This window comes from Pseudorca crassidens, chromosome 10 (genome assembly GCF_039906515.1).
Source record: "Pseudorca crassidens isolate mPseCra1 chromosome 10, mPseCra1.hap1, whole genome shotgun sequence".
In the NCBI taxonomy this organism is placed as follows: domain Eukaryota; kingdom Metazoa; phylum Chordata; class Mammalia; order Artiodactyla; family Delphinidae; genus Pseudorca; species Pseudorca crassidens.
In genome coordinates, this window is record NC_090305.1 from 87210497 (window position 1) to 87234002 (window position 23506).

The 23506-nt window shown below is 38.0% G+C and overlaps 1 protein-coding gene across 2 annotated transcripts in view; it reads right to left on the minus strand.

Annotated features, from left to right (window-relative positions):
* The window catches only part of MDFIC2 (MyoD family inhibitor domain containing 2), a 101832-nt gene that overhangs the window by 11603 nt on the left and 66723 nt on the right, over positions 1-23506 (minus strand). For both annotated transcript variants that reach the window (XM_067755186.1, XM_067755185.1), the window contains one exon: positions 3904-4125. In XM_067755186.1, the coding sequence (XP_067611287.1) occupies positions 3904-4125 (222 nt within the window). The remainder of the gene's footprint in view (positions 1-3903; positions 4126-23506) is intronic.

Consider the following 23506-nt stretch of genomic DNA (forward strand, 5'->3'; position numbering starts at 1 on the left):
CCCAAAACAAAGTAAGAAAAAAAAAGACAAGATACCCCCAGTATTCTCATACGTTAATGGTTAATGTGCTGTCCCTGAGAGAATTTGGCATAATAACAAGATTCATGACACCTGTCTCCAACTGATCACTAGAAGTTTTTGGTCAAAGAGTATCAAAATTGGGACTTCCCTGGGGGTGCAGTGTTTAAGAATCCGCCTGCCAATGCAGGGGACACGGGTTTGAGCCCTGGTCTGGGAAGATCCCACATGCCGCGGAGCAACTAAGCCCATGAGCCACAACTACTGAGCCTGCGCTCTAGAGCCCGTGAGCTGCAACTACTGAGCCCGCGTTCTGCAACTACTGAAGCCCGTGCACCTAGAGCCCATGCTCCACAATAAGAGAAGCTGCCACAATGAGAAGCCCGCGCACCGCAAGGAAGAGTGGCCCCACTCTCCGCAACTAGAGAAAGCCCGCACGCAGCAACAAAGACCCAATGCAGCCAAATAAATAAATAAATAAACCAAAAAAGTATAAAAATTGGTTCCCACTCCCCCAACATTTAGTTCTTTAAAAAAATGTAATACAGAATGGGAATAAATAAAGTGTGACTGCCTTTCTCTAGCTGGGGTATCATTCCTGATGTTATCAATTTTAATAGCTACTTAAATATGTCAAGATCTATTTAAGTTCAGACAAGCACAACTAACATTCAAGTCAGTTCTTTAGAACTAGAATGACTAGATTTGGGTGATACTTAGTAAATTTTTGCTTATGTTTTTTTCTGAGCAAATGAACTGAAATAATTATAAAATTGAAACATTTTATAAGATGACACTATTGCATTTAATTGTATGAAATTTACAGTGTAGAAAATGTAATCATTTTATTCAGTAGTCCATGGTGTAATTAAGACTGTTCTTTTGAGGTATCTTGTATTTATGATTTTCCCCTTCCACCTGGATGAGACATCTCAAATTCAAAATTATACATCAATTAGGTTTATTCTCAAGATTCTTTTTAAGGAGCCTGTTTTCTCATATCATGTGTATCCCTGGTTTTATCATCCACGGGGATGCTTTTGCAATCTGAACATAGAAGCAGAAGCAGAGACACAGATAGTGCTCTGTACTTGTTCCATTTTCTTCAGGAAAGGGACCACACAGGATGAGGCACAATTTAATAATAATGTCACAGCACATAGTGTGTGATGTGCAGTAAAGATCATTTTAAATTCCCATCAGAGTACACACCATGAACTGTGCTAATGGATGTAACACATTTTACAAAATCTGCATGTGTGAGGCTTCTCCATCCTGTTTTAAGTGGGGCAATGTATATAAATAATAGATATTAGCAATTAAGCATCCATTCCTATGCACTCATTTATATATTTGAAAATAAATTAACCACAAACTACATAAAAGTGGATGCAATCTTCTCTTTTCCCTTCTGTTTCCCCTGCTGTTCCTGAAAGATATTTCTGTATTTATCTCAGTATGAACAGTGACCCCAGCTCTCAATTTCTGCATCCTTAAATTAATTACTATCAAAATTTTCCTAAAATGCAATGAGTCTGACTTAACTCTTTATTTCCTTGATGTTTGCTATCTAGGATAATGAGAGGTTCTTAGCACTATTTGTGGGCCCTAGTCTAGGTGTTTTACTCTGTTTTTTAACCAGGTACCAAAAACTCTTACCTCAGTGGGGGGATTTTTTTTTTTTTTTTTTGCAGTGTGAGAAATGAAGATGAGCTATTACCTGTGTTGTCAGCTTAATACTGGAATTTTCTGGGTCATAATAGCCTCTGTCCAGGGCCTAAGAAAACAGTCTAATTCAATGGTCTTCATGAATCTCCTTTGCCCTTTTGAAGAAAGAGTAGTTGGTTCTTTTCCTACATGAGGCTCCTGAGCATGTGTTGCCATTTTAATGGAGTAGTCATTTTGGTCTTCCCTGAGAATACAAGGGTTCAGGTATCATGCTAGCTGCATTGGTCCTTCTCATTCTGCCAAGATACCTGATAAGACAGATCAGAGTGGTTCCGGAGGGGCACTCTCCTGTATTGTGTGGATACATGTAGTGGTAATTCGTAATTCTGGGATCATTACAACCAAGGTCCATTACAAGTAAAAATCCATGCATCCCTTACATGATCTGATAAAATTCTCTATTGTCAAAATGTAGAGAACTCTCCTCTGTTTTCTTTTCTTTTTTTTTTTTTTTTTGCAGTACGCGGGCCTCTCACTGTTGTGGCCTCTCCCGTTGCGGAGCACAGGCTCCGGATGCGCAGGCTCAGCGGCCATGGCTCATGGGCCCAACTGCTCCGTGGCATGTGGGATCTTCCCGGACCGGGGCACGAACCCGTGTCCCCTGCATCGGCAGGCGGACTCTCAACCACTGCGCCACCAGGGAAGCCCTTGCCTGTTTTCTTGATTAGCATCAAGCTCTAACAAAACCAGAAGCTTGGACATCATCTTGGACTCAAGGTCATACCTGGCAGCCTATTGGCCAAAGTTAGCTGAAAGCTGTGTATTGTTGGGAGTGTCTGGGGCTTCATAGAAGAAATAGAACTATTGCCAACACTTAAAAATTGGGAGATTTCCTGTAACACTCTAGTTCTGGCAGGTCTGAACCTCTTTTTCCTTCTGGCAACAATTAGCTGGAGCTGAGTAGAGGCAGTGTTCTTCTCCTTGCCACAGTCCTCACCCATCCCTATCATACATCTGGAGGTACTTCCTTATTCTCACTGTCTCCTGGCAACTGCAGGCAATTGTGTCTTCTAGTCTAAAGCCTCCATGGCAATGTTTTCACGAGATCGTATATAACGTGTGTTAGAAATCTCTCCCCTTACTTTTTAAAACCATAATCATAATAAAAGCAGAAGTCAAACATCTGTTCTGTGAGAGTTTGTCTACTGGATGTTTTACCCCTGTTATTTCATTTGATCTTCAAAACACCCTATTGCGTGTTACTAGCTCCATTATAAAACTGAGTCTGAGATTTAGAGATGGTAAAAAACTTAATCCAGTGTTACAGTGAATAAATTTCAGAGCCAGGAATTAAACTGATGTGATTTCAAAGTTCCTGTTATGCAAAGTTTATTTCACTTTTTTATCTTATTTTAATAAAGTAAATATGAATTTAAATATGGACCAGAAACTGTACCTTTTTATGTTTTCCTTTGAGAAACTTCAAGGTTTCTTTAAATGCAAATGTCAATATGGAACATTACACAATTCCTGAATGGTTTATGTCTCCTATGAAGGTCAGTGCAAAGTTAACATGAGTAAAATTCCGTATGTCTTGGTGTGGAGTCCATGACCTTGAACTTGACTGTGCTGATCATTTAGCATAAATTCAATTTGCAATTGGTTTTGCAAATGCAACATGCCTCTTATGTCATATATAGAGGTGGTTTGGTGTAGCTTTGCACTGATTCGAATGCCTAGGAGGTGATGTTACCTAGAGGAACCAACCCTTTTCCACAGGCTGCTGGTGTAAGCATCCTTGTATTTTGCTGCAGTCTATATTTATACTTTTCCAGCTTTGCAATGCTATTCCACCCTATCTTCTTCTCCTCTCAGCCTAGAGTCACGGGTTGAGTAGTCCCAGATGCAAGAAGAGAAAAAAATTGACCATTTTTTAGTCTACTTCATAGCTCCATAGCAAGAATGATTTTACCTCACTCTAGCTATTTAAAACACTTTGCCTCAAACTCCCAGCTTTGAGAGCAAACAACCTGCCAAGCACCTCATAATTGCCAGGTGACCTTCACATGTGTCATTCATCAGAGTTTTCAAATTGAAGCCTTCCTGTTTAATATTCATGAAGACTTTTTTTTTTTTCTAACAGCATATATGATGGTTTTCCAGGGGCTGGGGTTTGGGGAGCTTTATTTAGAGATGGGTTGATTGTGAGAAACATACCATCAGTGTCTCTTGGATGAACTGAAGGATGAGTTTGGAGGTAGGAAAATTTCGTTTGGCATTCTTCAAGGGAGGTCAGTGATATGCTGGATTCTGACAGTTTTTTCTCACTGGGGGTTTCCTTGGCTGGTCCATCTGTGATTTTGAATTCGGATACTGAGTTTATGACGATGGTATTAATGGCTTTCTCGTCTGCCTGCTTTCCGTTTGTGAGTTGCGTATCTAGAGGAAAAAAGAAAACACACATACACAGACCCGCTTATAGTTGACGTGACCTCCCGATCCAAGAAGGGACGTTGGCAGAAAAATTCACATTCTAGGCTTTTATAAGATTAAAATCTTATTTAGAAGCATGAAGCATTATTGGACAGGATTATCTTGAATGAAAATATATGTAAGAATAAAAGTTCAGTAATTATAAAATCTTACCCATATTACAAGTTTCACCTATCACAGTAATTTGTACCACTTATTTCAGAAACACAGTGGTTTTTATAGTGATGGGTGGGGAGAATCAAGGCATTCATTCACTAGGATTAACAAAACCTCATAGAATGTTGTCAGCTTATTGTCGTAATGTTTTATGGATCTCAGAAGTAGTAGAAGTGTCTTAAATGCTGTTAAGTAATGTATGTGACCTCAATCAAGTTGTTTTATTTCTTTGTGTCTACAAACCTCAGTTTCCTGCCCTGTATAAGAAAAGTGGTCACACATAACCATCCTATAAGCCCATTTCTACATCTGCCCTTAAAGACTCTTACTTTGCCAGTCTTTTCTCTGCCTTGCCATTTGTTAGGTGTCTATGAAGTTGATAGTCTTTGTGGCTTTGGGGGTGTACTTCTTGGGAACAGGCTTTTATTTCCATGTAACCACCTGGCAGGGAACCTAGAGCAAAGTCTTTGACTGAGATTCTGGTTTGGAGAGGCACAGCGAAGGCTGAAAAGACCTAGGTGCTTCGTGTATTTCAGAACTCCCATACTCATTTACTGGTTCCCGCAGAATAATTGAGGGTCTGTTACATAACAAGCGCTGGTCTCGAAACTGGGGATTAAGTGCTGACTAAGACAGGCATGGTCCCTGGCTTTCAGAAACATCCAGATGGGGTAGTGATGCAGGCAGTGTATAGCTTACCTACACCAATTAAATCATCCTAAGATGGAGAGAAGAGTTAACAGAAGGTATTCTCAAACCTGCATCCAGGATGACACCCAGGGACTTCTTCAGACCTAAACAAGCATCAGTCCTGGTGATGTGGCAGCACTATTGGGAGATAGTGAAGATGCCTTCTAGAGAATTGCCTTTTCCATCACTAGCGCAGTGCCTGATTCAGTGATGCTCACAGAGTGACTGAAATCAATAAAGCAGTTGGGAACCTGGTTTAATTTTACTGTGCTTAGGTAGCTCTGTGCAAGAAATACATTCTTGCCAAGTCCGTTTTCATTGTCCTTTGAGAAATTGCTTCTTAGTTTGAGGTAGATGGAAATCTCTGCTTGATCCTACCTCCTAGGACAGTGGTAGATGTGTCTACAGGGTAGAATCATCTAGGAAACCTTCTAAAAATTTGGAATTTTTTTAAAGCTCAGGCAATCCCTCCTCCCCCTCAACAGATTAGATCACATTTCCTGAGGGATTTTCAAAGCTCCCTGAGTGATTCCAACATGCAGAAAAGTTTGGGAACCACTGCCACAGGGGCCTTCTGCTTTTGAGAGTGGAGGAAGGAGAGGACAGCCACTGATACATACATCAGTGATTTTCAGAAGCTAATCACGAGGCAGTTGCTCTCCAAAGGCTCCTAACTGGCACGAGAGCTGACAGTATTGCACGCACAGTTGTCTTAGGCCATTTTTGTTGCTTTCTGAGCCTCCAAACAGCTTTGGTTTTCAACAGTGTTTAATTTTTATTCCCTACCTCTTAGGCTGCTAGCTTTAAATCTCTTGGTTGCAGAAATAGGGGTTCAGAAAAACATCTATTGTTGATAGCAGTTAATGTAATATTGAATAGATAGAATTAGTTCAACAGATTGGGAAGCTCTTGGGTTCCTTTAACCCAAGAGAGATTCACCAAATTAATGGTATAGTGATGATAACGATGATGATGACGATGATGACAAAAATCATAGTTTATTTTTCTTGCTTGGATATCAAAGTGTCAAGTAACCAGCTTTAATCACAAATAGTCACTCACATTATGCCTTCAGTACTTAGAGAAGCACTGATATTTGGGGCCAGGTAATTCTTTGTCACAGGGAGATTGTAGGATGTTTAGCAGCATCCCTGTCCTCTACCTGCTTGATGCCAGTAACACCAGCTGCCCTAGGACATGACAAACAAAAGGTCTGTGGATATTGCCACATTTCCTCCATGGGGCAAAACCACCAATTTTGAATATCAAACCACTGCTTTACACACACACACACACACACACACACACACACAGCACACAGAATTGTATACCTTGTGTGTCAAGTTCTGTGTTACCACTATATACCTTATTTAATTTAAGCATCACAAAGACTCTAGGAGGTAATACTGGCAGCCTCCCAGGACAGATGGGAAATGTATAAATTGGTACCCCAAGTTAACAGATGAATGAGCGTAACCAAGGCTTAGTTTATTTAGATAAGTTCCCTGAGGCTTCTTTGTTAGTAAATGGTAGAGCTGGGATTTGAACCCAGGCCGTTTGGATTCCAAAAGCTTTGCTCTCGTCCCTGTCTCTTTATATTATTCAACATTTTCTCCAATTTGTTCTTAGCTTTTATCTCTGCTTCCTCACTATTGGGACTGCACATCAGCAAAACCCTCTTCACTCTCAATCCGGTGATGTGTCACCTACCTGAAATCAAGCCTTGCAAGTAACGTTGCTTTACAGACATACCTAAGCAGTCTTTGCAAAGCTAAGACTACTTTGTTGCACACTTAGGGAATCCTGCCTCTTTAGTTACAGCTGCTGTATCCCGTACATCAAAGAGCATTTCAGGAAAAGTTGATAGATAAGAAAACCTTGATGAGTATAGAGATTACAGCAGCTATTTACTACAGAATTAATTGACAATCAGCTCAAATTATCACACGTAGTCAGGCTGCATGTAATGTAAATTGCTTTTGCACAAAGTAATTCAGTAACAAAAAAAAAGTTGGATAGAGGTTACTGGAATATAAGAACATGCGGAGAATACAGTATACAGCCAAGTGGTATATGATTCTCTTTTTAATTTCTCGACACTTTTAAGTATAGCATTTTGAATCTAAGTGGTGTGCTACATTAAGCAACCATTTGGAGGCACTGGGCTTGTACTGAGAGAATTTTATGGAGAAGTTAAACTGCCATTCATAAAGTTATTTTAATTCTATAATCTCTGTTTATATTTTTATTTTTTTTCATTCCCCACTGGGAACTATCTGTTACTCATTAGAAAATCATCTGACAAACACACATTTCAGAATCCAGTCTGTTCAACCCAGAATTCTGACATCTGAAATGAGTCACAATTTTTGGGTGAATGTTACTGACATCTTCCATCTTTTATAGATGGAATGCTAACAGTAATTTCCCCAGATTCCTTCTTTTGTGGTGTTATTGGACTTTGTACCCGAAGTATTATAAAGTAGCATAAGCTAAAAGGAGAAACACATAAAAAGTGGCATCACATCTTCTGCAGAGAAAACTATTTTGGAATTAAATAAGGAACTCGTGAAACTAAATTTGGGATGTTATACATAGTTCTTGACATTAACTTAGAGAAAATAATTTTTTTCAACAGGAAAAAATCACCAAAATTAGGACAAAAATTAGAAGTTCAACTGTATTTCTTGGGAAAGAAAGTGTGTACTGAAAGTCAGGGAAATAGAAAATTTCTCTTTGGGCTAGAAGTAATTGCAGAAGCAATGGGCATAAACTTAAGTAACAGAGACGACAGACAGTAAATTAATTTTTTATTACCACTGAGCAAATGTTATTAATTTAACTCAATTAACATTTATTGAGTGCCCACATGGAATGGATGAATCAATGTGACAGGAGCTGTTAATTTATTTACTTTAAGTCATTAATGAAACATTTTAATGATTTTCATTTTTGCTCACTAAGTGTGACTTTAGAATTTTTGCATTGGTGCATCTTCTGAGTCTCTCTATATATGAATTCAAATCATGAATAAGTAACATCTCTTCTCCCCCCCCACCCCCGGCTCCTCCCATCCTATTCTTGTTTTCCCCCTCCCTTCCCTTCCCATTTCTCTGTCTGGGTTTACTTCTTTGACCTTTCCTATCTTGATTATTGGTTTCTTTTTTCCCTCCCATTCCTTCAATGTAGTTTTTTCTCAAACTTTGTTCTCTTGGCTCCTTTCTTTGTTCCTTGGTCTTAAAGTCTGTATTCGTTCACACTCACAACTTATTTTCTTTGTGCACTTGGGCCCCAAATCTCTATGCAGTTAGCCAGCCAGTCACAAAAGCTATGTGTCTAGCTGTACTAGGTGCTTGGGAATTCAAAGACTAAGAGCAAATAGTCCTCAAGAGACCCAGAGTCATCACAAATTGCAGTCTCAAACTTGCAACTGACTATTGGATGTTTTATTTGAATTACTGGCCAAATCCTTACAATTACTGTGTCTCTTTCTATTGGCCCCTCATTCTCCTCCCCAAACTTGGTAATCCCGGATATCCCTGGAGAATTCACAGTTCGATTTCTTTTCATAGTATTGTCATTTTGCCAGTTTCATGAGCTTAAAAATATTTGATTTGCTCCATCTCTCTGTTCAGTGACCTTCCAGTTTTTCTTTCTTATTCCTTCTAAATATCTCACAAGTCCCTCTCTGTTTTTTCATTTGAAATACTACCACTCAGGTTTAATCTTCTGTGCCCTCAAATCTGGACTCCAAGGCATACCTCAGAGATACTGTTGGTTCTGTTGCAGATGGCCACAATAAAGGAAATACTGCGATAAAGCAAGTCACATGAATTTTTTGCTCTCCCAGTGCATATAAAAGTTCTGTTTACACTATAGTGTGGTCTACTAAGTGTGCAACAGCATTATGTCTAAAAACACAAGGTACGTATGTTACTTAAAAATGCTTCACTGCTGAAAAATGCTAACCGTCAGTGAGTTGTTGTCTTTTTGCCATAGTCATAGCAAAGATCATTGATCCCAGATCACCATGACAAATACAGTAATAATGAAAAAGTTGGAAATATTGTGAGAATTATCAAAATGTGGCACAGAGACACGAAGTGAGAAAATGCTGTTGGAAGAAATGACTCTGATAGACTTGTTTGATGCAGGGTTGCCACAAACCATCAATTTATAAAAAACACAGTATCTGTGAAGCACTATACAGCAAAGCACAATGAAACAAGGTCAGCCTGTGTTTCAGTAATCATTGATCTCAACTATAATAACAACTCTCCTAAGACATCTTACTCACTGTAATCAAAATGATGTCGTGAGCAGTACTCTTCTGGTCATATCACTCATGAAAAAGCAAAACGAAACAAAGCAGACGCACATCATGCATACACACAAGATGTCAGCAGCTCTTTCTTTCCCATTCTCTTATTCTCAGTTAACTTATCCATTATACCGACAAATTGCCTTTGACAAAAGTTGCTTGTTGTTAAGTTTTTCTTGTGAACGCTAAACTCCAGAAGCCTCTATGAAAATTATTAGATAAGTTATTAAGGCAGGGTGATTTTAATTTTAATTCTAGACCAAAACGTTTAAGGTGAGTGTGTATTTCAAATGTTTGGACCATTTTTAAAGCTGTAATGGTGAATTATATTTTCCTTTGGATTTAAACTATAGTCTAGCTTAGAATTCAGTACTGTGATTATCCGTGGTTGAAATCAGATCAAAACAGACAAGTGACATTTCAAAGTGTAAGCTACTAAACCATTAATAAATAAGTATGGTTAGTAAGCTGACACGGTAGAGATAAAAAAAAGTTCTTTCCTTTGTATGTAAAGTTTTTAAAGTTCACACAAATGTCAGAAATGATATTTTGTTGTTATTGTTAGACTATATGGACTTTCTTCTCCACAGCTTGGTAGGTAATGACACAATACACAAAGTAGAGAAAAGCATACAACATGATCACACATGATGAAAATTATTAGAACGAGCTAGAATCATTTTCTGTATGTATAGAGCATTATTTTTCTTACATTGAGTTAAATTTGAGATTTGATAGTATGGCTAAAGACAGAACAAAATGAGGACGATGAGGGTTCCCTAGTAGTCACAAAAGCATAATAAAAGGTAACTGATACTCAAAGAAGGTGTTTTTTTTTTTGAAAAAACCCACATTTTCTTTTTTGGAAGCTGAGTGGGGTAATTTTCTCAAGGTGAGCGTTGAAGGTAGTTTTCCCAAGGTGAGCGTTGAAGGCCTCCTAAAATGTTCTCACCTTTTGAGATGAATGGCAGTGAGTAATTCATGGAGCATTCCATTGTTATATCCTGTTAGTTAGACTGAACAAAAAATCTTGGGTTCATTACATCTATTTTTTGATGGGGGAGGGATAAATGAACTAAGAATATTATACTGGACCTTCTTTTTCTTTAATTTTTCAAATGCCAGCTCTGGTTAGATGTCTTTTAAAGACATTCAGGTTTTTTGTTTGTTTGTTTCATTTTTTAAGACATTCAGGTTAAAGCAGCAGTTTTACATATCATTGTTTTGCTTTGTCTTCTGCAGCACTTCAACTGAAACTCTGCTTCAAAAAACATTAGGTAAAATGTTTATCAAGGGCTGTGACAAGAGGACATTTTAAGCCTTTTCAGTCAGCCTTAGTAAATCTTGTTTTTTAGAGAGAGAAAAAGCAAAAGAATATTATTCCTCCAGATGTCATAGCAATGAGTGTTCAAGGTAAAAAGGATTCATGGAGAAGAAGGTGCTAAGAGAAAGTTGAACGTGGCCCCCTCCTCAGGCTTCCCTGATACCTGCAAAGCAACTTCAGTCTTTTGGGGCCGAAGTGGGATTTTTGGCCTAATGTTTCTAGATAATTACCTCCGTTTTCTGCTTGCCACTATACTTTGCACCGGTAGGCAGACATAGGCTAAGTGATATACTTTTATAGCTTGATCTTAAACTTTAACAAGGAGCAATTCAGTCCTAGGAAGTGGTTGAATCTTCTTTAGACATGAAAACAGTTTGCAATTATGAGTCTCCATTTCATTTTCATGCAGTTAGCTTCAGTTTAACGTTAGTATAAAGTGTCTCAAGAAGCAGAGATTATGTTATCTTAGGAAAAAAATAATTGGTTAGCAGTTTTTATAGCTTGATGCACTTGGATTAGTAATAGGTTAAGAGCTTTGAAAAAATAAATGAAGCCAATCAGGCTATAAACTCATGTATAATTGGTGTTGTGTATAGATTTGATTTCTTTTTTTACTGTTATGTTTGAATATAAATGTTAAAAATTAAATTATAATTATTCACGATCGTCTCTATTATGTTAAAACCATCACAATTTATCATCCCAACTATTTGAATGTCACTGAAAGTCTCTTACTTGCATTATCTCATTTGACGCTCACAACAGTATTGCAAAGTATTATTATCACCATTATATGAATGAGGAAGTAGATGGAGTGTCAGAGATTTTAATGGTTTGCCCAAGATTACCCGGCTGGTAAGGGGCAGGGCTAGTACTTGAACTTATGCCTTCTAATTCCTATGACAGTCAAACTTTCACAAATTGCTTTATGGAACCAGGCACTCTGATATGAGATCAAGACACTTTTCTGAAGTATAACTCCTTTGTCCTTTCTGATTTTCCTTTCTCTAGGCTAAGCGATTTTGCTGGTGTTTGATTAGGAAGCACGTTCTGTGTTTGCTCAAAACCAGAATTCTTAACAAATGATTGCATTTTCCAAACTTATCCCTCAAAGACCATTGCAAGTGTCATCTCCTAGGTGGAGCTTCCTACACTGCCCCCCACTCCAACTGAAATTGTTACCTTTGAGAGCCCCCAGAGACCTGGGTTGGTCCTCATTATAGCCTATACTTCCATTTATTGTACTGTGGCTAATTGTGGATGTATTTCTCTTCCCTTTTCTGTTGTGAGCTCCTTGAAGAAATGTGACCTCCATTCATCTTTGATTTTCCAGCACCTGGCACAGTGTCTGGCAGAAAGCAAGCGTTAAGTAAATTTCAGATGACTGATGAACTGACTGACAGATTGAACGTGGGGTGTCTCAGCTTTCAGTTGACAATTGACTCATTTTCCCTGGGACAGGTGTTTCTGAGCACATCTTCCATTGGTCTTCCTCTCCCACTCTCGCTATGCCAGTTGATCCTGGTGAAAGTCTAAAAATTCTCTCTTTTGTGCTAAAATACATATTGATTTTTATTTTGATGTGAAAGCAACATTTGCATTTGTATCTATAAAACTGTGAAGAATATAAAAAGACACAAAGAAAATAAAATCCCCCTACCATTATTAACACATTATTTCATTTGTTTCACAAAGAGACAATGGAAAAATCTGGTGTATATATAGCATATATATCTACATATATGTCAGATTTATAATATATAAAATATTAAAATTAGAATGTTTATCTAATTTTAATATATTATTATATATGTATATATTATATATAGTGTTTCCAAGATGTGCCACTCACTCTTCCAGGAACTTTGCATGTATTAACTCATTTAATACTCCCAGAAACCTTATGTGTTAAGTACTACTAGTGTCATCCCCATTTTTTGGATGAGGACCCAAGAGCACAGGGGTATAAAGTAACTTACCCAAGGTCACCCAACTAAAAAGTGATGGAGTTGGGATTATAATTAAGGCAGCCTGGCTACAGGTTTGTGCTTCTAACCATCATGCTATATTGTCTGTCTAGATAGAGGTTTAAAAAGAAAATCAATATTGCGATTTTATTGAATATATTGTATTATGTATGTTACAGTTATTTCATGAATGTTTCCCTATATCCTAAAGATTATTTAAAAACATACATCTCAGCTCAAATGTTACCTCCTCAAAGAAGCCTTCCCCACACTAAATCTAAAGCAATGGTTCTCAATTGGGGCAGATTTTGCCACCCAGGGGACAATGGCAATGGTTGGGGGTGTGTTTTACTGTCGTGATTGGGATGAGTGTTTTTAGTGACTCATGGCCAGGGATGCTGCTAAACATCCTGCAATGCACAGGAATCCTCCCTGCCTCCCCCCAACAAAAAAGAAAGCCTCCACAAAGAATATGGTTTCCTCTGAATTTGAGAAATCCTTATATAAACTAATCTCAAGCCCTCACCACCAGCCATTTCTACTGCATCACAGTTTCATTGTCTTCATAGTGCTTTCCATTATTCTGAAAATGTTTTGTTTATGTATTTGTTTACTTGATTATGGAGTATATATCTCTTCTACCCTTGACTAAAATATCACCTTTATGAAAGCTTTGTCTATATTAATTAATTGCAATCTCCTAGAAGGGTGCCTGGAACATAATAGGTACTTAATAAATAAGAAGTCAAATAATGCATAACATTTCTTGCATGACATATCATAAATTATTTAACATTCCACCATTCAATAAAACTGTAAATTGTTGCCAATTTTTGCTATTATAAATATTCTTAAACACTATTTTCATGAATCTTTTCATATATCTATTCATTTATGCAGGTTTAATTCATAAGTAAGGACTTAATTGGATTAATGGCCAAATTTCTAAAGCTTTTCGTATAATTTACTAATTGCCTTCCAAAAGGATCATGTCAATTTATACCCACACCAGTAGTGATTGGGGGAAGTTTGCATACTCTTTTCTGGCTGACTCTAGGTTTTACCAATAAAATAATTTATTTTTATCAATTCAAACAGAACTTTGAGCCAAGTCTTCAGTTTTCTATATCTGAAAAGACCGTCTTTCACTATCATGAGAAGTGCGAGGTTTTTTTTCATATCCACTGCCTTTCTGAAGAATTTTTGTTCCACAACTAGATTCATGGGTAATTCTGAGCTCTGCTGTATTATATGGAATTAGACAGTGAAAGACATTCATTTTGGGTTTATAGATCTATACGTTTTTGTTCAAAAATATTTATTGGATGATTGACGTTTGGATTTCGTTTATTTAGCTGGTTTTTGCTTTTGTGTCCTGAGGGCTCTGAGGTGACATGTCTGTTGACAGACTATGCAAGATCCCTGTTGGCTTGTAGGTCTTGACAGGTTCATACCCATTTGTAACATGCCTATCTAAATGTAGGATAGGGATGAGATCTAAACAGAGAGCCTGGAGGCTAGAAGTCAAGCCACACTAGGAGGAAGGGCAAGAGGTAACAAGATGGAGTAAGTAGAGAAGCAAAGCACATGCTCATTTACAACTCCTTTGGCCCATTGTATGTGCCCAGTGTATTATGGCATCTATCGGAAGCCTAACTGGGCTTTATGATCTATTTTCCTGGTGGCCCATCTGGTGGAAGTGTACTCCAATGGTCTCCCTCCTAGGGAAGGTACAAGTCTATCCAATGCGGGTTAGAGCAGCTACTGACATTTTTTTTTAAGAAAATTATCATATAATAGTTATTTTGGTATATTTTATAACATACATAGCAGTTAATGTGGCAACTTATATATCCATTGCATGTGCACGTGTGTGTGTGTGTGTGTGTGTGTGTGTGTGTATGTGTGTGTGTATATGTATACACATACCTACCTAAAGTGGGCCTTGCTGTTTTCCCCCCTTTTTTACTAATAAAGGTTTACAAGAAAAACTTTGGAGACCGCTGGTCTAAGTAATAGACTGAGGTCAGCCCTCTACATCCCTCTCCACCTGAAGGAAAATCCATTTTCTTAGGCTTCCTTCTGGTACCGAGGGTGTGGCACACTGGAAGACTGACAGCCACAGCAGCTGCAGTAGTGGCCTGAGTAGACTTTTCCTCTGAGTTTCTATAGTGGTAACAGGATTAACAGACTCTATTCTGGAAGTACTTGGGTGGCATAACACCTCCCAGCAGAACTATTCCTGACAAGGACGTGCAGATGGAAATGCATATTTATGTCACTTAAAGCCTACCAGAGACACAAGGATTTCAGCTATAACAATAAATAGAAAAAAAAAATTCTCCAGAGTTTTTGGTAACCCATACTCAAGTGCACTGACGGTGCTTGGCGAAAGACCTACGGTTTGCTCCTTGTCCGAGCGTAAAATATTCAGTATTCCAGCATGTGAAGGTAGACTATTCTGAATATATTTTAGAATGCTTAAAGCAGGCTAGCACAAAGTTAGGTTACATTTTCAGGTCTTAAAAATAACAGAACAATTCTATGAAGTGTTTGGACCATTTCAAGGATAAAACAAGTCTCCTTTAAAAAAGTATCCACTTATTCCATGTATTAATCATGATAGGTTTTAAAAAGTTATTTCCACAGGCCTAATAGTCACTGTAGTCACAGCTTCCAAGTTTAAAATATTGTCTTTATAGAAATCCTTGATAAAATTTCTCCTAGCTTCCTTCTTAAACACCTCTGACAATATGGAAAAAGAAAAATGCTCACGTCCACAAAATATGGGCTTGCTTGTTCTGGGAAGAATTAACACAACATATCTACTCATTAGAATTGAACTAAAGAATCCAATCTGTCTGGCGCTTCGGCTAGCTCAGCTGAGAGGGCAGTGCACAACCTCCGTCTCCCCACCGTGCCCCAACACCTTGCCTGGTCCAGTAATGAATATTCTGTATCATTTGGAAAATTGAGCTGCCCTCTCCTTTGAAGACCTGTGCTTTTTGATCTGACCAGTGAGCTGTAGTTCTTTGTCACTCTAACCAATCCAGGTATGATTTTTTACAATAAACAGAAAATTTTCAAAAATTGAGATTCTGATTAGATTGCCTGAAGAAATCTGTGAAGAAAAGAGAAGAAAATACTAAGGAGCAAACAAATGGAGGTGAAAAGCCTGCAGGATAGATCCAGAGGGACACAGTGAATTAAGAGATTCTGAAGAAGTCAAGATTATAATGACAGAATTAAAATCTGCGTTCTGGGCAGTAAAACAGAGAATTGACCCTACAGAGAGTATCAGTAGTCATGTAGAGAGTAAATATGAACAGCTTTCCCATAGTTTAAAAGTAAAGGATAAAGGACTGAACTTATGATGATAAACATGGTGTTAGATACAGAGGTCAGAGCACATAGATCTCACCCAAGCGTTAATAGTTTCCTAAAGAAGAAACCAAAACAATTTAAATATAAGCTTCGTTTAAAGATAATCTTGATGTGTATGTCTTCAGTAGAAACAGTTTATGATTGTGTACCTCACTGTCTAAAATTTAGTAAAAAAGAGACCAATAATCCTACAAAGTATTTTAAATTATAAAAATAAAGATATTTTTCAAGCACCCAGACAAGAAAACTGGATCATATAAGAAAGAATTGTTCTGAGGTTGTCCCCAAATCATTTTTGCCAAAGCTACGTGCCAAAAAACAGTGGTGCAACATTTCTTAAATTTTGAGGAAAGATTAGGCCTTGACAATTTTATCCTCAATCAGTTTGTCTTTTCTGTGGGAAGGTATGCTAAGGTATTCTCCTAATACATTATCAGAAGAAAATATTCTACTCTAAAGAAAACTAACAAAACGTTTTCTGAAAACATTATTTAAAGTTATATTTTCACTTCCAGAGAAAGCAAAAGCAAAGGTAGGAACTCAGGTTTTGAGATGCTGAGGCAAGGAAAGAATGACAGTTGTCTTGAGGAACGATCAATGGTTATTACAAAATTAAAATTACAATGAAAATATTGAGGTGAATGTCCTTATTCAAAACTAGCACTGATTGGAGGTGACAGAGCCAGAAACCAGGAAGTGTGTAGAACTCTTTGGTCTCCTTATCAGATGGTATCTGGGTGTAATTATAAAGCAACCTTTGCAGGATTCATTTTTATTCTTCATTATGGCAGTTACCTGGAAATTATACGTAAGAAAGATTCTCAGATAAAACCTCCACTCACAAAAGTGTTTTCTGAATTTTCCAACTGCCTGTAACGAGCATGAGTTTTCCAAAGTTTCAGAATCTTTCACGTTTTCTTAAATGAGCATTTTGACACAAAAGGCCTTTGTAAAAACTAAGAAAAATATATTTCTTCATTGAAAAAATATTCCTTTTCAAAATGACCAATTAAAAATGGGGAACTTTAAAATGAATGCTATAAAATACTGATGCAACGATATGGATTAGAAACCAAGATAGTCAAATAGAAACGTTAGTGTCTGGAGTGGTCAGTTGTGTACACGTCAATAATTTTATTCTTTGGAAAGTACTAGTATAAGTATTTCCTTTGTTTAATGAAAGGAATGATGAAGGCAAGTATTATACGTCTTTATTCTTTAGTGATTCTCTAAAATATTTTTATAAAGAAAGGCGGAAGAGAGAATTCAGGCATTTTGGAGAAGATCCTGGAGCTAGTGAATGTTGAGATGAGGAACCCATCTCAGAACCCTATGGGATGCCAAAAAGGTCAGAATCAGGGCAGCAAGCAGCACAGTAGTAATGCAGCTGTCGGGGGCTTTCAATTCACGCAGTGTGTTCACAGCCACTGTCTCTTTTTTTTTTTTTTTCCCACTGTCTCTTTTGATCTGCAGATCCTTTCCTCCCAACAGCATCCTCTCCACACATAGACATTTGTGACTCCCAATTTTGCGAATGCCCTTTACAAGTGCCATTCTCTCTGCTTAGAGTTCCCTTCCCTCCTTGCCCACCTTACTCAGCGCCTCATTCCTCAGACCTGGAGGACATGGTACTTATCTATTTAACAGCTATCTGTCATCTGCTCCTGTACTTAGAAACCCTGCCAGATACAGGGAATATGGGGATTAATGAAACCCATTTCCCATCCTCAATGGGCATTTCACCTTCTCTGAAGCCTTTCTTGACTTGTGACAAAGGTTCTTTCTGTGCTTCCAAGACATTCTGTTATGCATGTGTCTTTCTTTTCTGTGAGGAAAGGGGTCCATGCCTTGGTATTCCTGACCTTAGCAGAGCATTTGGCATAAAGGTTGCATGAATGTACATCAGTATCTGCTTACTAAGTGGTAGGCAATGAAATGTTTAAATTCTTGTTCCCCTGGCCTCTAGTCTCTTTCTCTTTCCGCTATATTATATTGCATCCAAAACAGGTAAAATAATAGCCAGGACAGGTGACATATTTTCAGGTAAGTTTTCAGATATGAAATTCTTTGGAAACTGAGTCAAATTATAGAATTTTAGATGTTGGATAAATCATAGATGTCAGTTTCATCTTCCAGACACCAATTCATCCATCCATTCATTCACTTAGCACCTGCTGTAATAATGAAAATAAGGACACCTAATAGTCGCTCCACACCGTGAGAAGCTGTGGCTAAGTGCTTTAAATGAATTCTCCTTTAATCCTCACAGTAACCCAATGAGGAGGTTATTATAAGTACAGTTTTCCTAGCGAGGAAAATGCAGTTTAGAGGGCAAGGGGGCTGTGCTTTATTCATTGGTGTGTTCCTAAGCTAGTAGAGATTGGAGTAGGAATTTGAATTTAGGCATTTGGAAGCTACGGTCCTTCCTCTTAACAAAGATGCAGGAGGCACAAAGATGAATGTGGCATGGTTGTGCCTTTGGGGTCTTTATGGTCTATTTATAGGAGGCAAACTTGTCAACAGATAGATTGCCCACAGGTATCCCTTCTCTGCCATCTGTAACCTGCTTTTTGTACCAATGAAATTCCCCTTAATGACTAATAGCTGGTCAGAAATCCCCAGTGAGGCCAAGGTTCAAATGAAGGGGCAGAAAGGACAATGTATGATGGAAGATAAGGCAGTTTGGCTCTTGTCCCACTCCCTGGGACTCTGATGCATATGATCATGTTTGGCTATCATTGTTAAGGAGAGCTTGCATATTTACAGGACATTACGAAATTAGATGATGAGTGTTGGGCCTCATCCTATCAGTTGGGTAGATTAATCTCCTGATTCTCTTTAAGAGCCTCTATCAATTAGGTTGTCATAGAAAAAGAACCCCTGAGCCTGGCGGAAATCCTTTGTGTCTAGCAGGTGAGCGCTCTGACTCTCACTTAGAAAATAACAGTAGTATTAACCATGATGTCATCCACCCTTTATGCTTTAGATCGCTGTAGGTGCTTTTATGGTTCACCCACTCCCCCCAAGTTTATAGGACAAAGAAGCACTGCCGGTCTCTTTCTTTGGAAATCTAAGAACTCAAGTAGGGGAACAGTCATAGCCATGGAGAGTTGGAGGTTTGGGTAAAATTTGAGTTGTTCTTGGTAATTGGAGATGAAGACTCTTTGAGATTCTAGGTCCTCAGCATCTGAAATGCTTTTATGTTTCCATAAAGATAAAACTAGGCATTGTAGCTGTTTGTTAAGAGCGCATCGGCATTTGTATTTTTGTCAAATGAGTTATATGAAACTATGCATTTTAAATCACTTTAAAGAATTGATACTTGTGGATTTGTTTGTGTCTGTGTGCTTATAATTTAGTACTTTGGATGGGTAGGCTTTCAACAAAGCAATTCTTTACTAGTACTACTACTACTACTAGTACTACTACATCTGTTTTGGATTAATCTCACTTTAATTGAATGCGAAATACATTTGCAAGAGCTCAAAAGGTTGAAAACAGTAACAGAAACTCTAAAGGAATAATACTTTAGGTGGAACCACAGGGCCTCCTGGGTTACGTGAACTCCCTTACAACTTAGCTAATGGGATATTTAAACCTGAAATGAGCCAGCTATACTTTGAGGTTGTCCCTTGGTGATACACAAACAGGTATAAATATACAAGGTGTTTCCAATTCAATAATTGTGGCAGACTGGAATGAGGATTTTTTGTTTCTCTAGGAGAGCTCTGTAAGTCATCAGAAGATACTGCTGAACGAGGATTTTTTGTTTCTCTAGGAGAGCTCTGTAAGTCATCAGAAGATACTGCTGATGTTTTAAAGGAAGTACCTTTGCTCCTGTCAAGGTTGCTCTGAAAGGAATACCTTTATAGGTGATCACCTTGTTGAGTCCAGCTGGTAACTGTGCAATAGTTTATACATCATGTTAGCGTGAGCCCACCTAGATCTTGTTTTCTAATACCTAGGAGAGTGGTCCCCAAAATTTTTGTGTAGCTATTATGAGCCCCAAGGCAACTGAAATTCAGAGAGATGAAGCAACTTGTCCAAGGTCACACAGCCAAGGCTCAAACCCAGTTTGTTCTGATTCCAAAGTCCTCTCTCTTGTTACCATCTATCTCTGCACAGATTCCTTCAGATCAGCTGAGATGAGTGCAGAGTGCCGATAATAAACACTCGCATCCAATACTTCGGGCACACATATGTTTAAGAAGATGTTTGAGTTAGAATTAGAAATGATCCTCTCTTTTCCTTTCCGAGCAAAAGTTACTTTTCTAGATTTCAAAGAGACTAGTTGCCATGCATCAATTAGGAAAGGTTGAAATTCTCTTCTAGAAAATGAGTCATCTATTAAATTCTCGTACTGTCTGAATGAGACTTAAAGGCCGGTGCCCTGTCCTAGGTTCATCACCAGAACTTAACTCTGAGATATTTCTTTTCCCAACCTACTACCCAATTTTAAGAGCATCCTAGGACAGAACCAGGTCAACATGATTACAGGCAGTCAATTTAATTCACATACAAATGAGCAGATGACGCTGGGCTTCTTTGGGTTCTTTTGGTGGTGTTTTTTTTTTTTTTTTCTTCTCAGAGGTGAATTTACTTTTATCACTTTTTGGGACCTAATCTTTAACCCTCTTTTACTGTGCTCTTTCTGTGGTACCCGTTAGTCTATCTGACTTTTGTAACTTCTCCCCCCGGCCCCCCTCCACAGTCCTTGTGGTATCCTTTCTTTCTTGACTTGGCTGATATGCTCTCTGCGTTGGATATGTACAAGAGTGCAATATCTCTAGTCGTTATATATTTCCTCGTGTATCTTAATCTTTATTATTTATCACAACAGGCATTGTAGAAAACCCCAGGTTCATGTAAAAGCCAAATCCTCATGTGTATCCTTATCACTAACAAGCAGAGGGAAAATATTGAGTGTGGATGAAATGGGATTAGTAAACTGCAAGAAATAGCCAAAATATGTTTTCTTCTAAGTTTGTAAGTGGGCTTCTTGCTTACTGGTTCAATGGGCCTTGAGTTGAACTCTACATGGACCAGATACCCTGCGTTCTTCCTTGGTCTCACGAGTATTTATGATGGTGGATGAATAACCCTGGTACGTGTGCAGAAATGACTCTAGCCCTCAATGGCTGAGGTGTTTTGCTTTATTACATTCTTGCATCTATTCTGGAGGCCCTTTGGATGGGCTCCAGATGTTTCATGAAAGGTGGCACTTTTTCTAAAGACAAACGCTTAGTATTCTCGTTGGCAGCATTTCATGAGTGTTCTCTGAAGATAGGAAAGCACCCTGCAGAGGATGCATTTAACACAACGCTATAATTTCCAGGATGCTCACTCAGGGTCTGACTTTACAACTGCCCCTTTGCCTTCCCAGTGCCCAAGGCAGTAATGGGGTCAGTTAGAGAGCTTCCTTCAACACTTGGGAGTCTTCCCTCTGAGACTTCAGTGGAGATAAACACCAGGAGAAAATTCATCCCTGTGGGTTTTTTTTTTTTCCATTCATTTAGAGGTTCACTCAGCAAAATGCCATTTCCAATTCTGTTCTCTATTGAAACACTGCGGTTGATAACATCACTGTAATTTTTGTAGTATTTTTTTCCCCTCTTACACCATCCAACAAAGAAAGGAGATGGATGAAAATGTATGTTAAGTGAAAACATAATATTATATCTTCTTTGACTTTCGCAAAGGGTGTTAAAACAGATTCATTAGTTTTGCCTAAATGTGAAGTTTCCATGAGGATTTTGGATAAGTGACATGACAGAGTTGATACGTGCGCTCAAGACAATGGAGGTTAAAACTGTTTTGAAAATATATTTCTCTAATATATCTCGCATGTCGAGCAAGTTACAGAATAAATACATGGCAGATAGTTTTCAATGTAAGAAGAGAATTTTCAAGGCAGGTCTCTCTTTTCATGAGATGCCTTTAGTGCCATGATGAGCTAGGCAACAAAAGAATTTTGGGGAGGAGGTCAATAAGAGAAAGTAATTTATAATACTAATATGTCAATATGTGTTTCAATAAATTTTTCCCCAGATTTTCTTGAATTCTCGTCATTGTAAGAATTATAATTATATGTCTTCCTCCCACTTTCAAAGTGGCACAAGGCGCCCGTATGCAGTTCTGCTGTCGTTGTCACTAGAATAGAAATGTCAGGACTCAGTTAACAATGCTTTATTATTCACATGGATCTTTTTTTTTTTACAGTGTTCTTTATCTCAGAAACATTGTAAATCAGATATCTACCTCCCACTCTTTTGTTCACTTGCAAATTTGTATTATTCTAGTTGAAGAAAGCAATGGTGTGTCAGGAGTCAATGTGTACTGTTTATGTTCTTCCTGCTTCAAAATCCTGTTCTCCACAAAAAGGGAAGATGCCAGAAGCATGCCTAATTCTAACTTCTTTATACATGTTTGTAAGAAAACTTTCTCTTGTGGATCAAACGAGGTTTGGTGTTTCTGTAATCCATGAAGATGAAACAATGGAAGGAAAATATATTTATCATAGAAAGAAAAAAGTACTTTAGATGTATGTCTTTTAAAAATATGTCATTTGCTTCTATCTCAGTGTCTCCCTTTGGAGCTATGTATGTGGCTTTTACTGCAGCACTGCTGTGTTCAGTTCAAGATGTATGGTGGTGCTTTTATCGAAATAACTTCAAACTGTCCCTTTTAGACAAAAGTTACTAGTGGAAAGAGTGTTGGCCTCCTAGGACTTAAAAATCATGCTATCAAATCTTTGTTTCATCACCAACTATCAAGGTTTTTTTTTCTTTTTTGATACGATACTTAACACGATTTAAAACAATTTAAGGAGTGTGAAACATAGCACCTTATTCCTGAATTCAGAACTATGGTATTTATGTGGATTAACCACACGGATTAAAAAAAAAGATCCCTCAGAAAATGTCACGCAATATCCACCTAACAGATGAATTTGAAGCAAGACAACAATCAGTAATTCACTCATTCATCTGTGAAACATTTATGGATTCTTTACGTAGTACTTAGCAGTATGCTCACTGCTGGTAGATACACAAAGGTAAATAAGACCTGCTCCCTGTCTTCTGAGTTTACCCTTCAGTGTGGTGATAGGCGCTCAGATGACTTCAATAGCATATGATAAACGGATAATAAGGTTCGGTGGTACATAGTTCTCTGGGTGTGAAATTCAGGAATTTCTAATAATGCTTGGTGTATTGTAGCAGATAGAAGTCTAAAAAGAGATGACGTTTTCACTGGATCTCAAAAAATTAGTATTCAGCTGCCAGGTGGCCACTGATATTCAAGAAAGAAGAAAAAGTTTGTAAAACATGGAAGTGTGAAAAACAGTACTTAGTAGAGCATGGGGGGAAAAGGGAAAAGAGAGAAGAAGGACTGTGAGAGTTAAGGTGGAGTTTTTTATGTATGTCTGTGGATTTTAGACTTTCCATTGGGGCAGTGGTTCTTGATTTAGGGGGAATGGACCCCAAG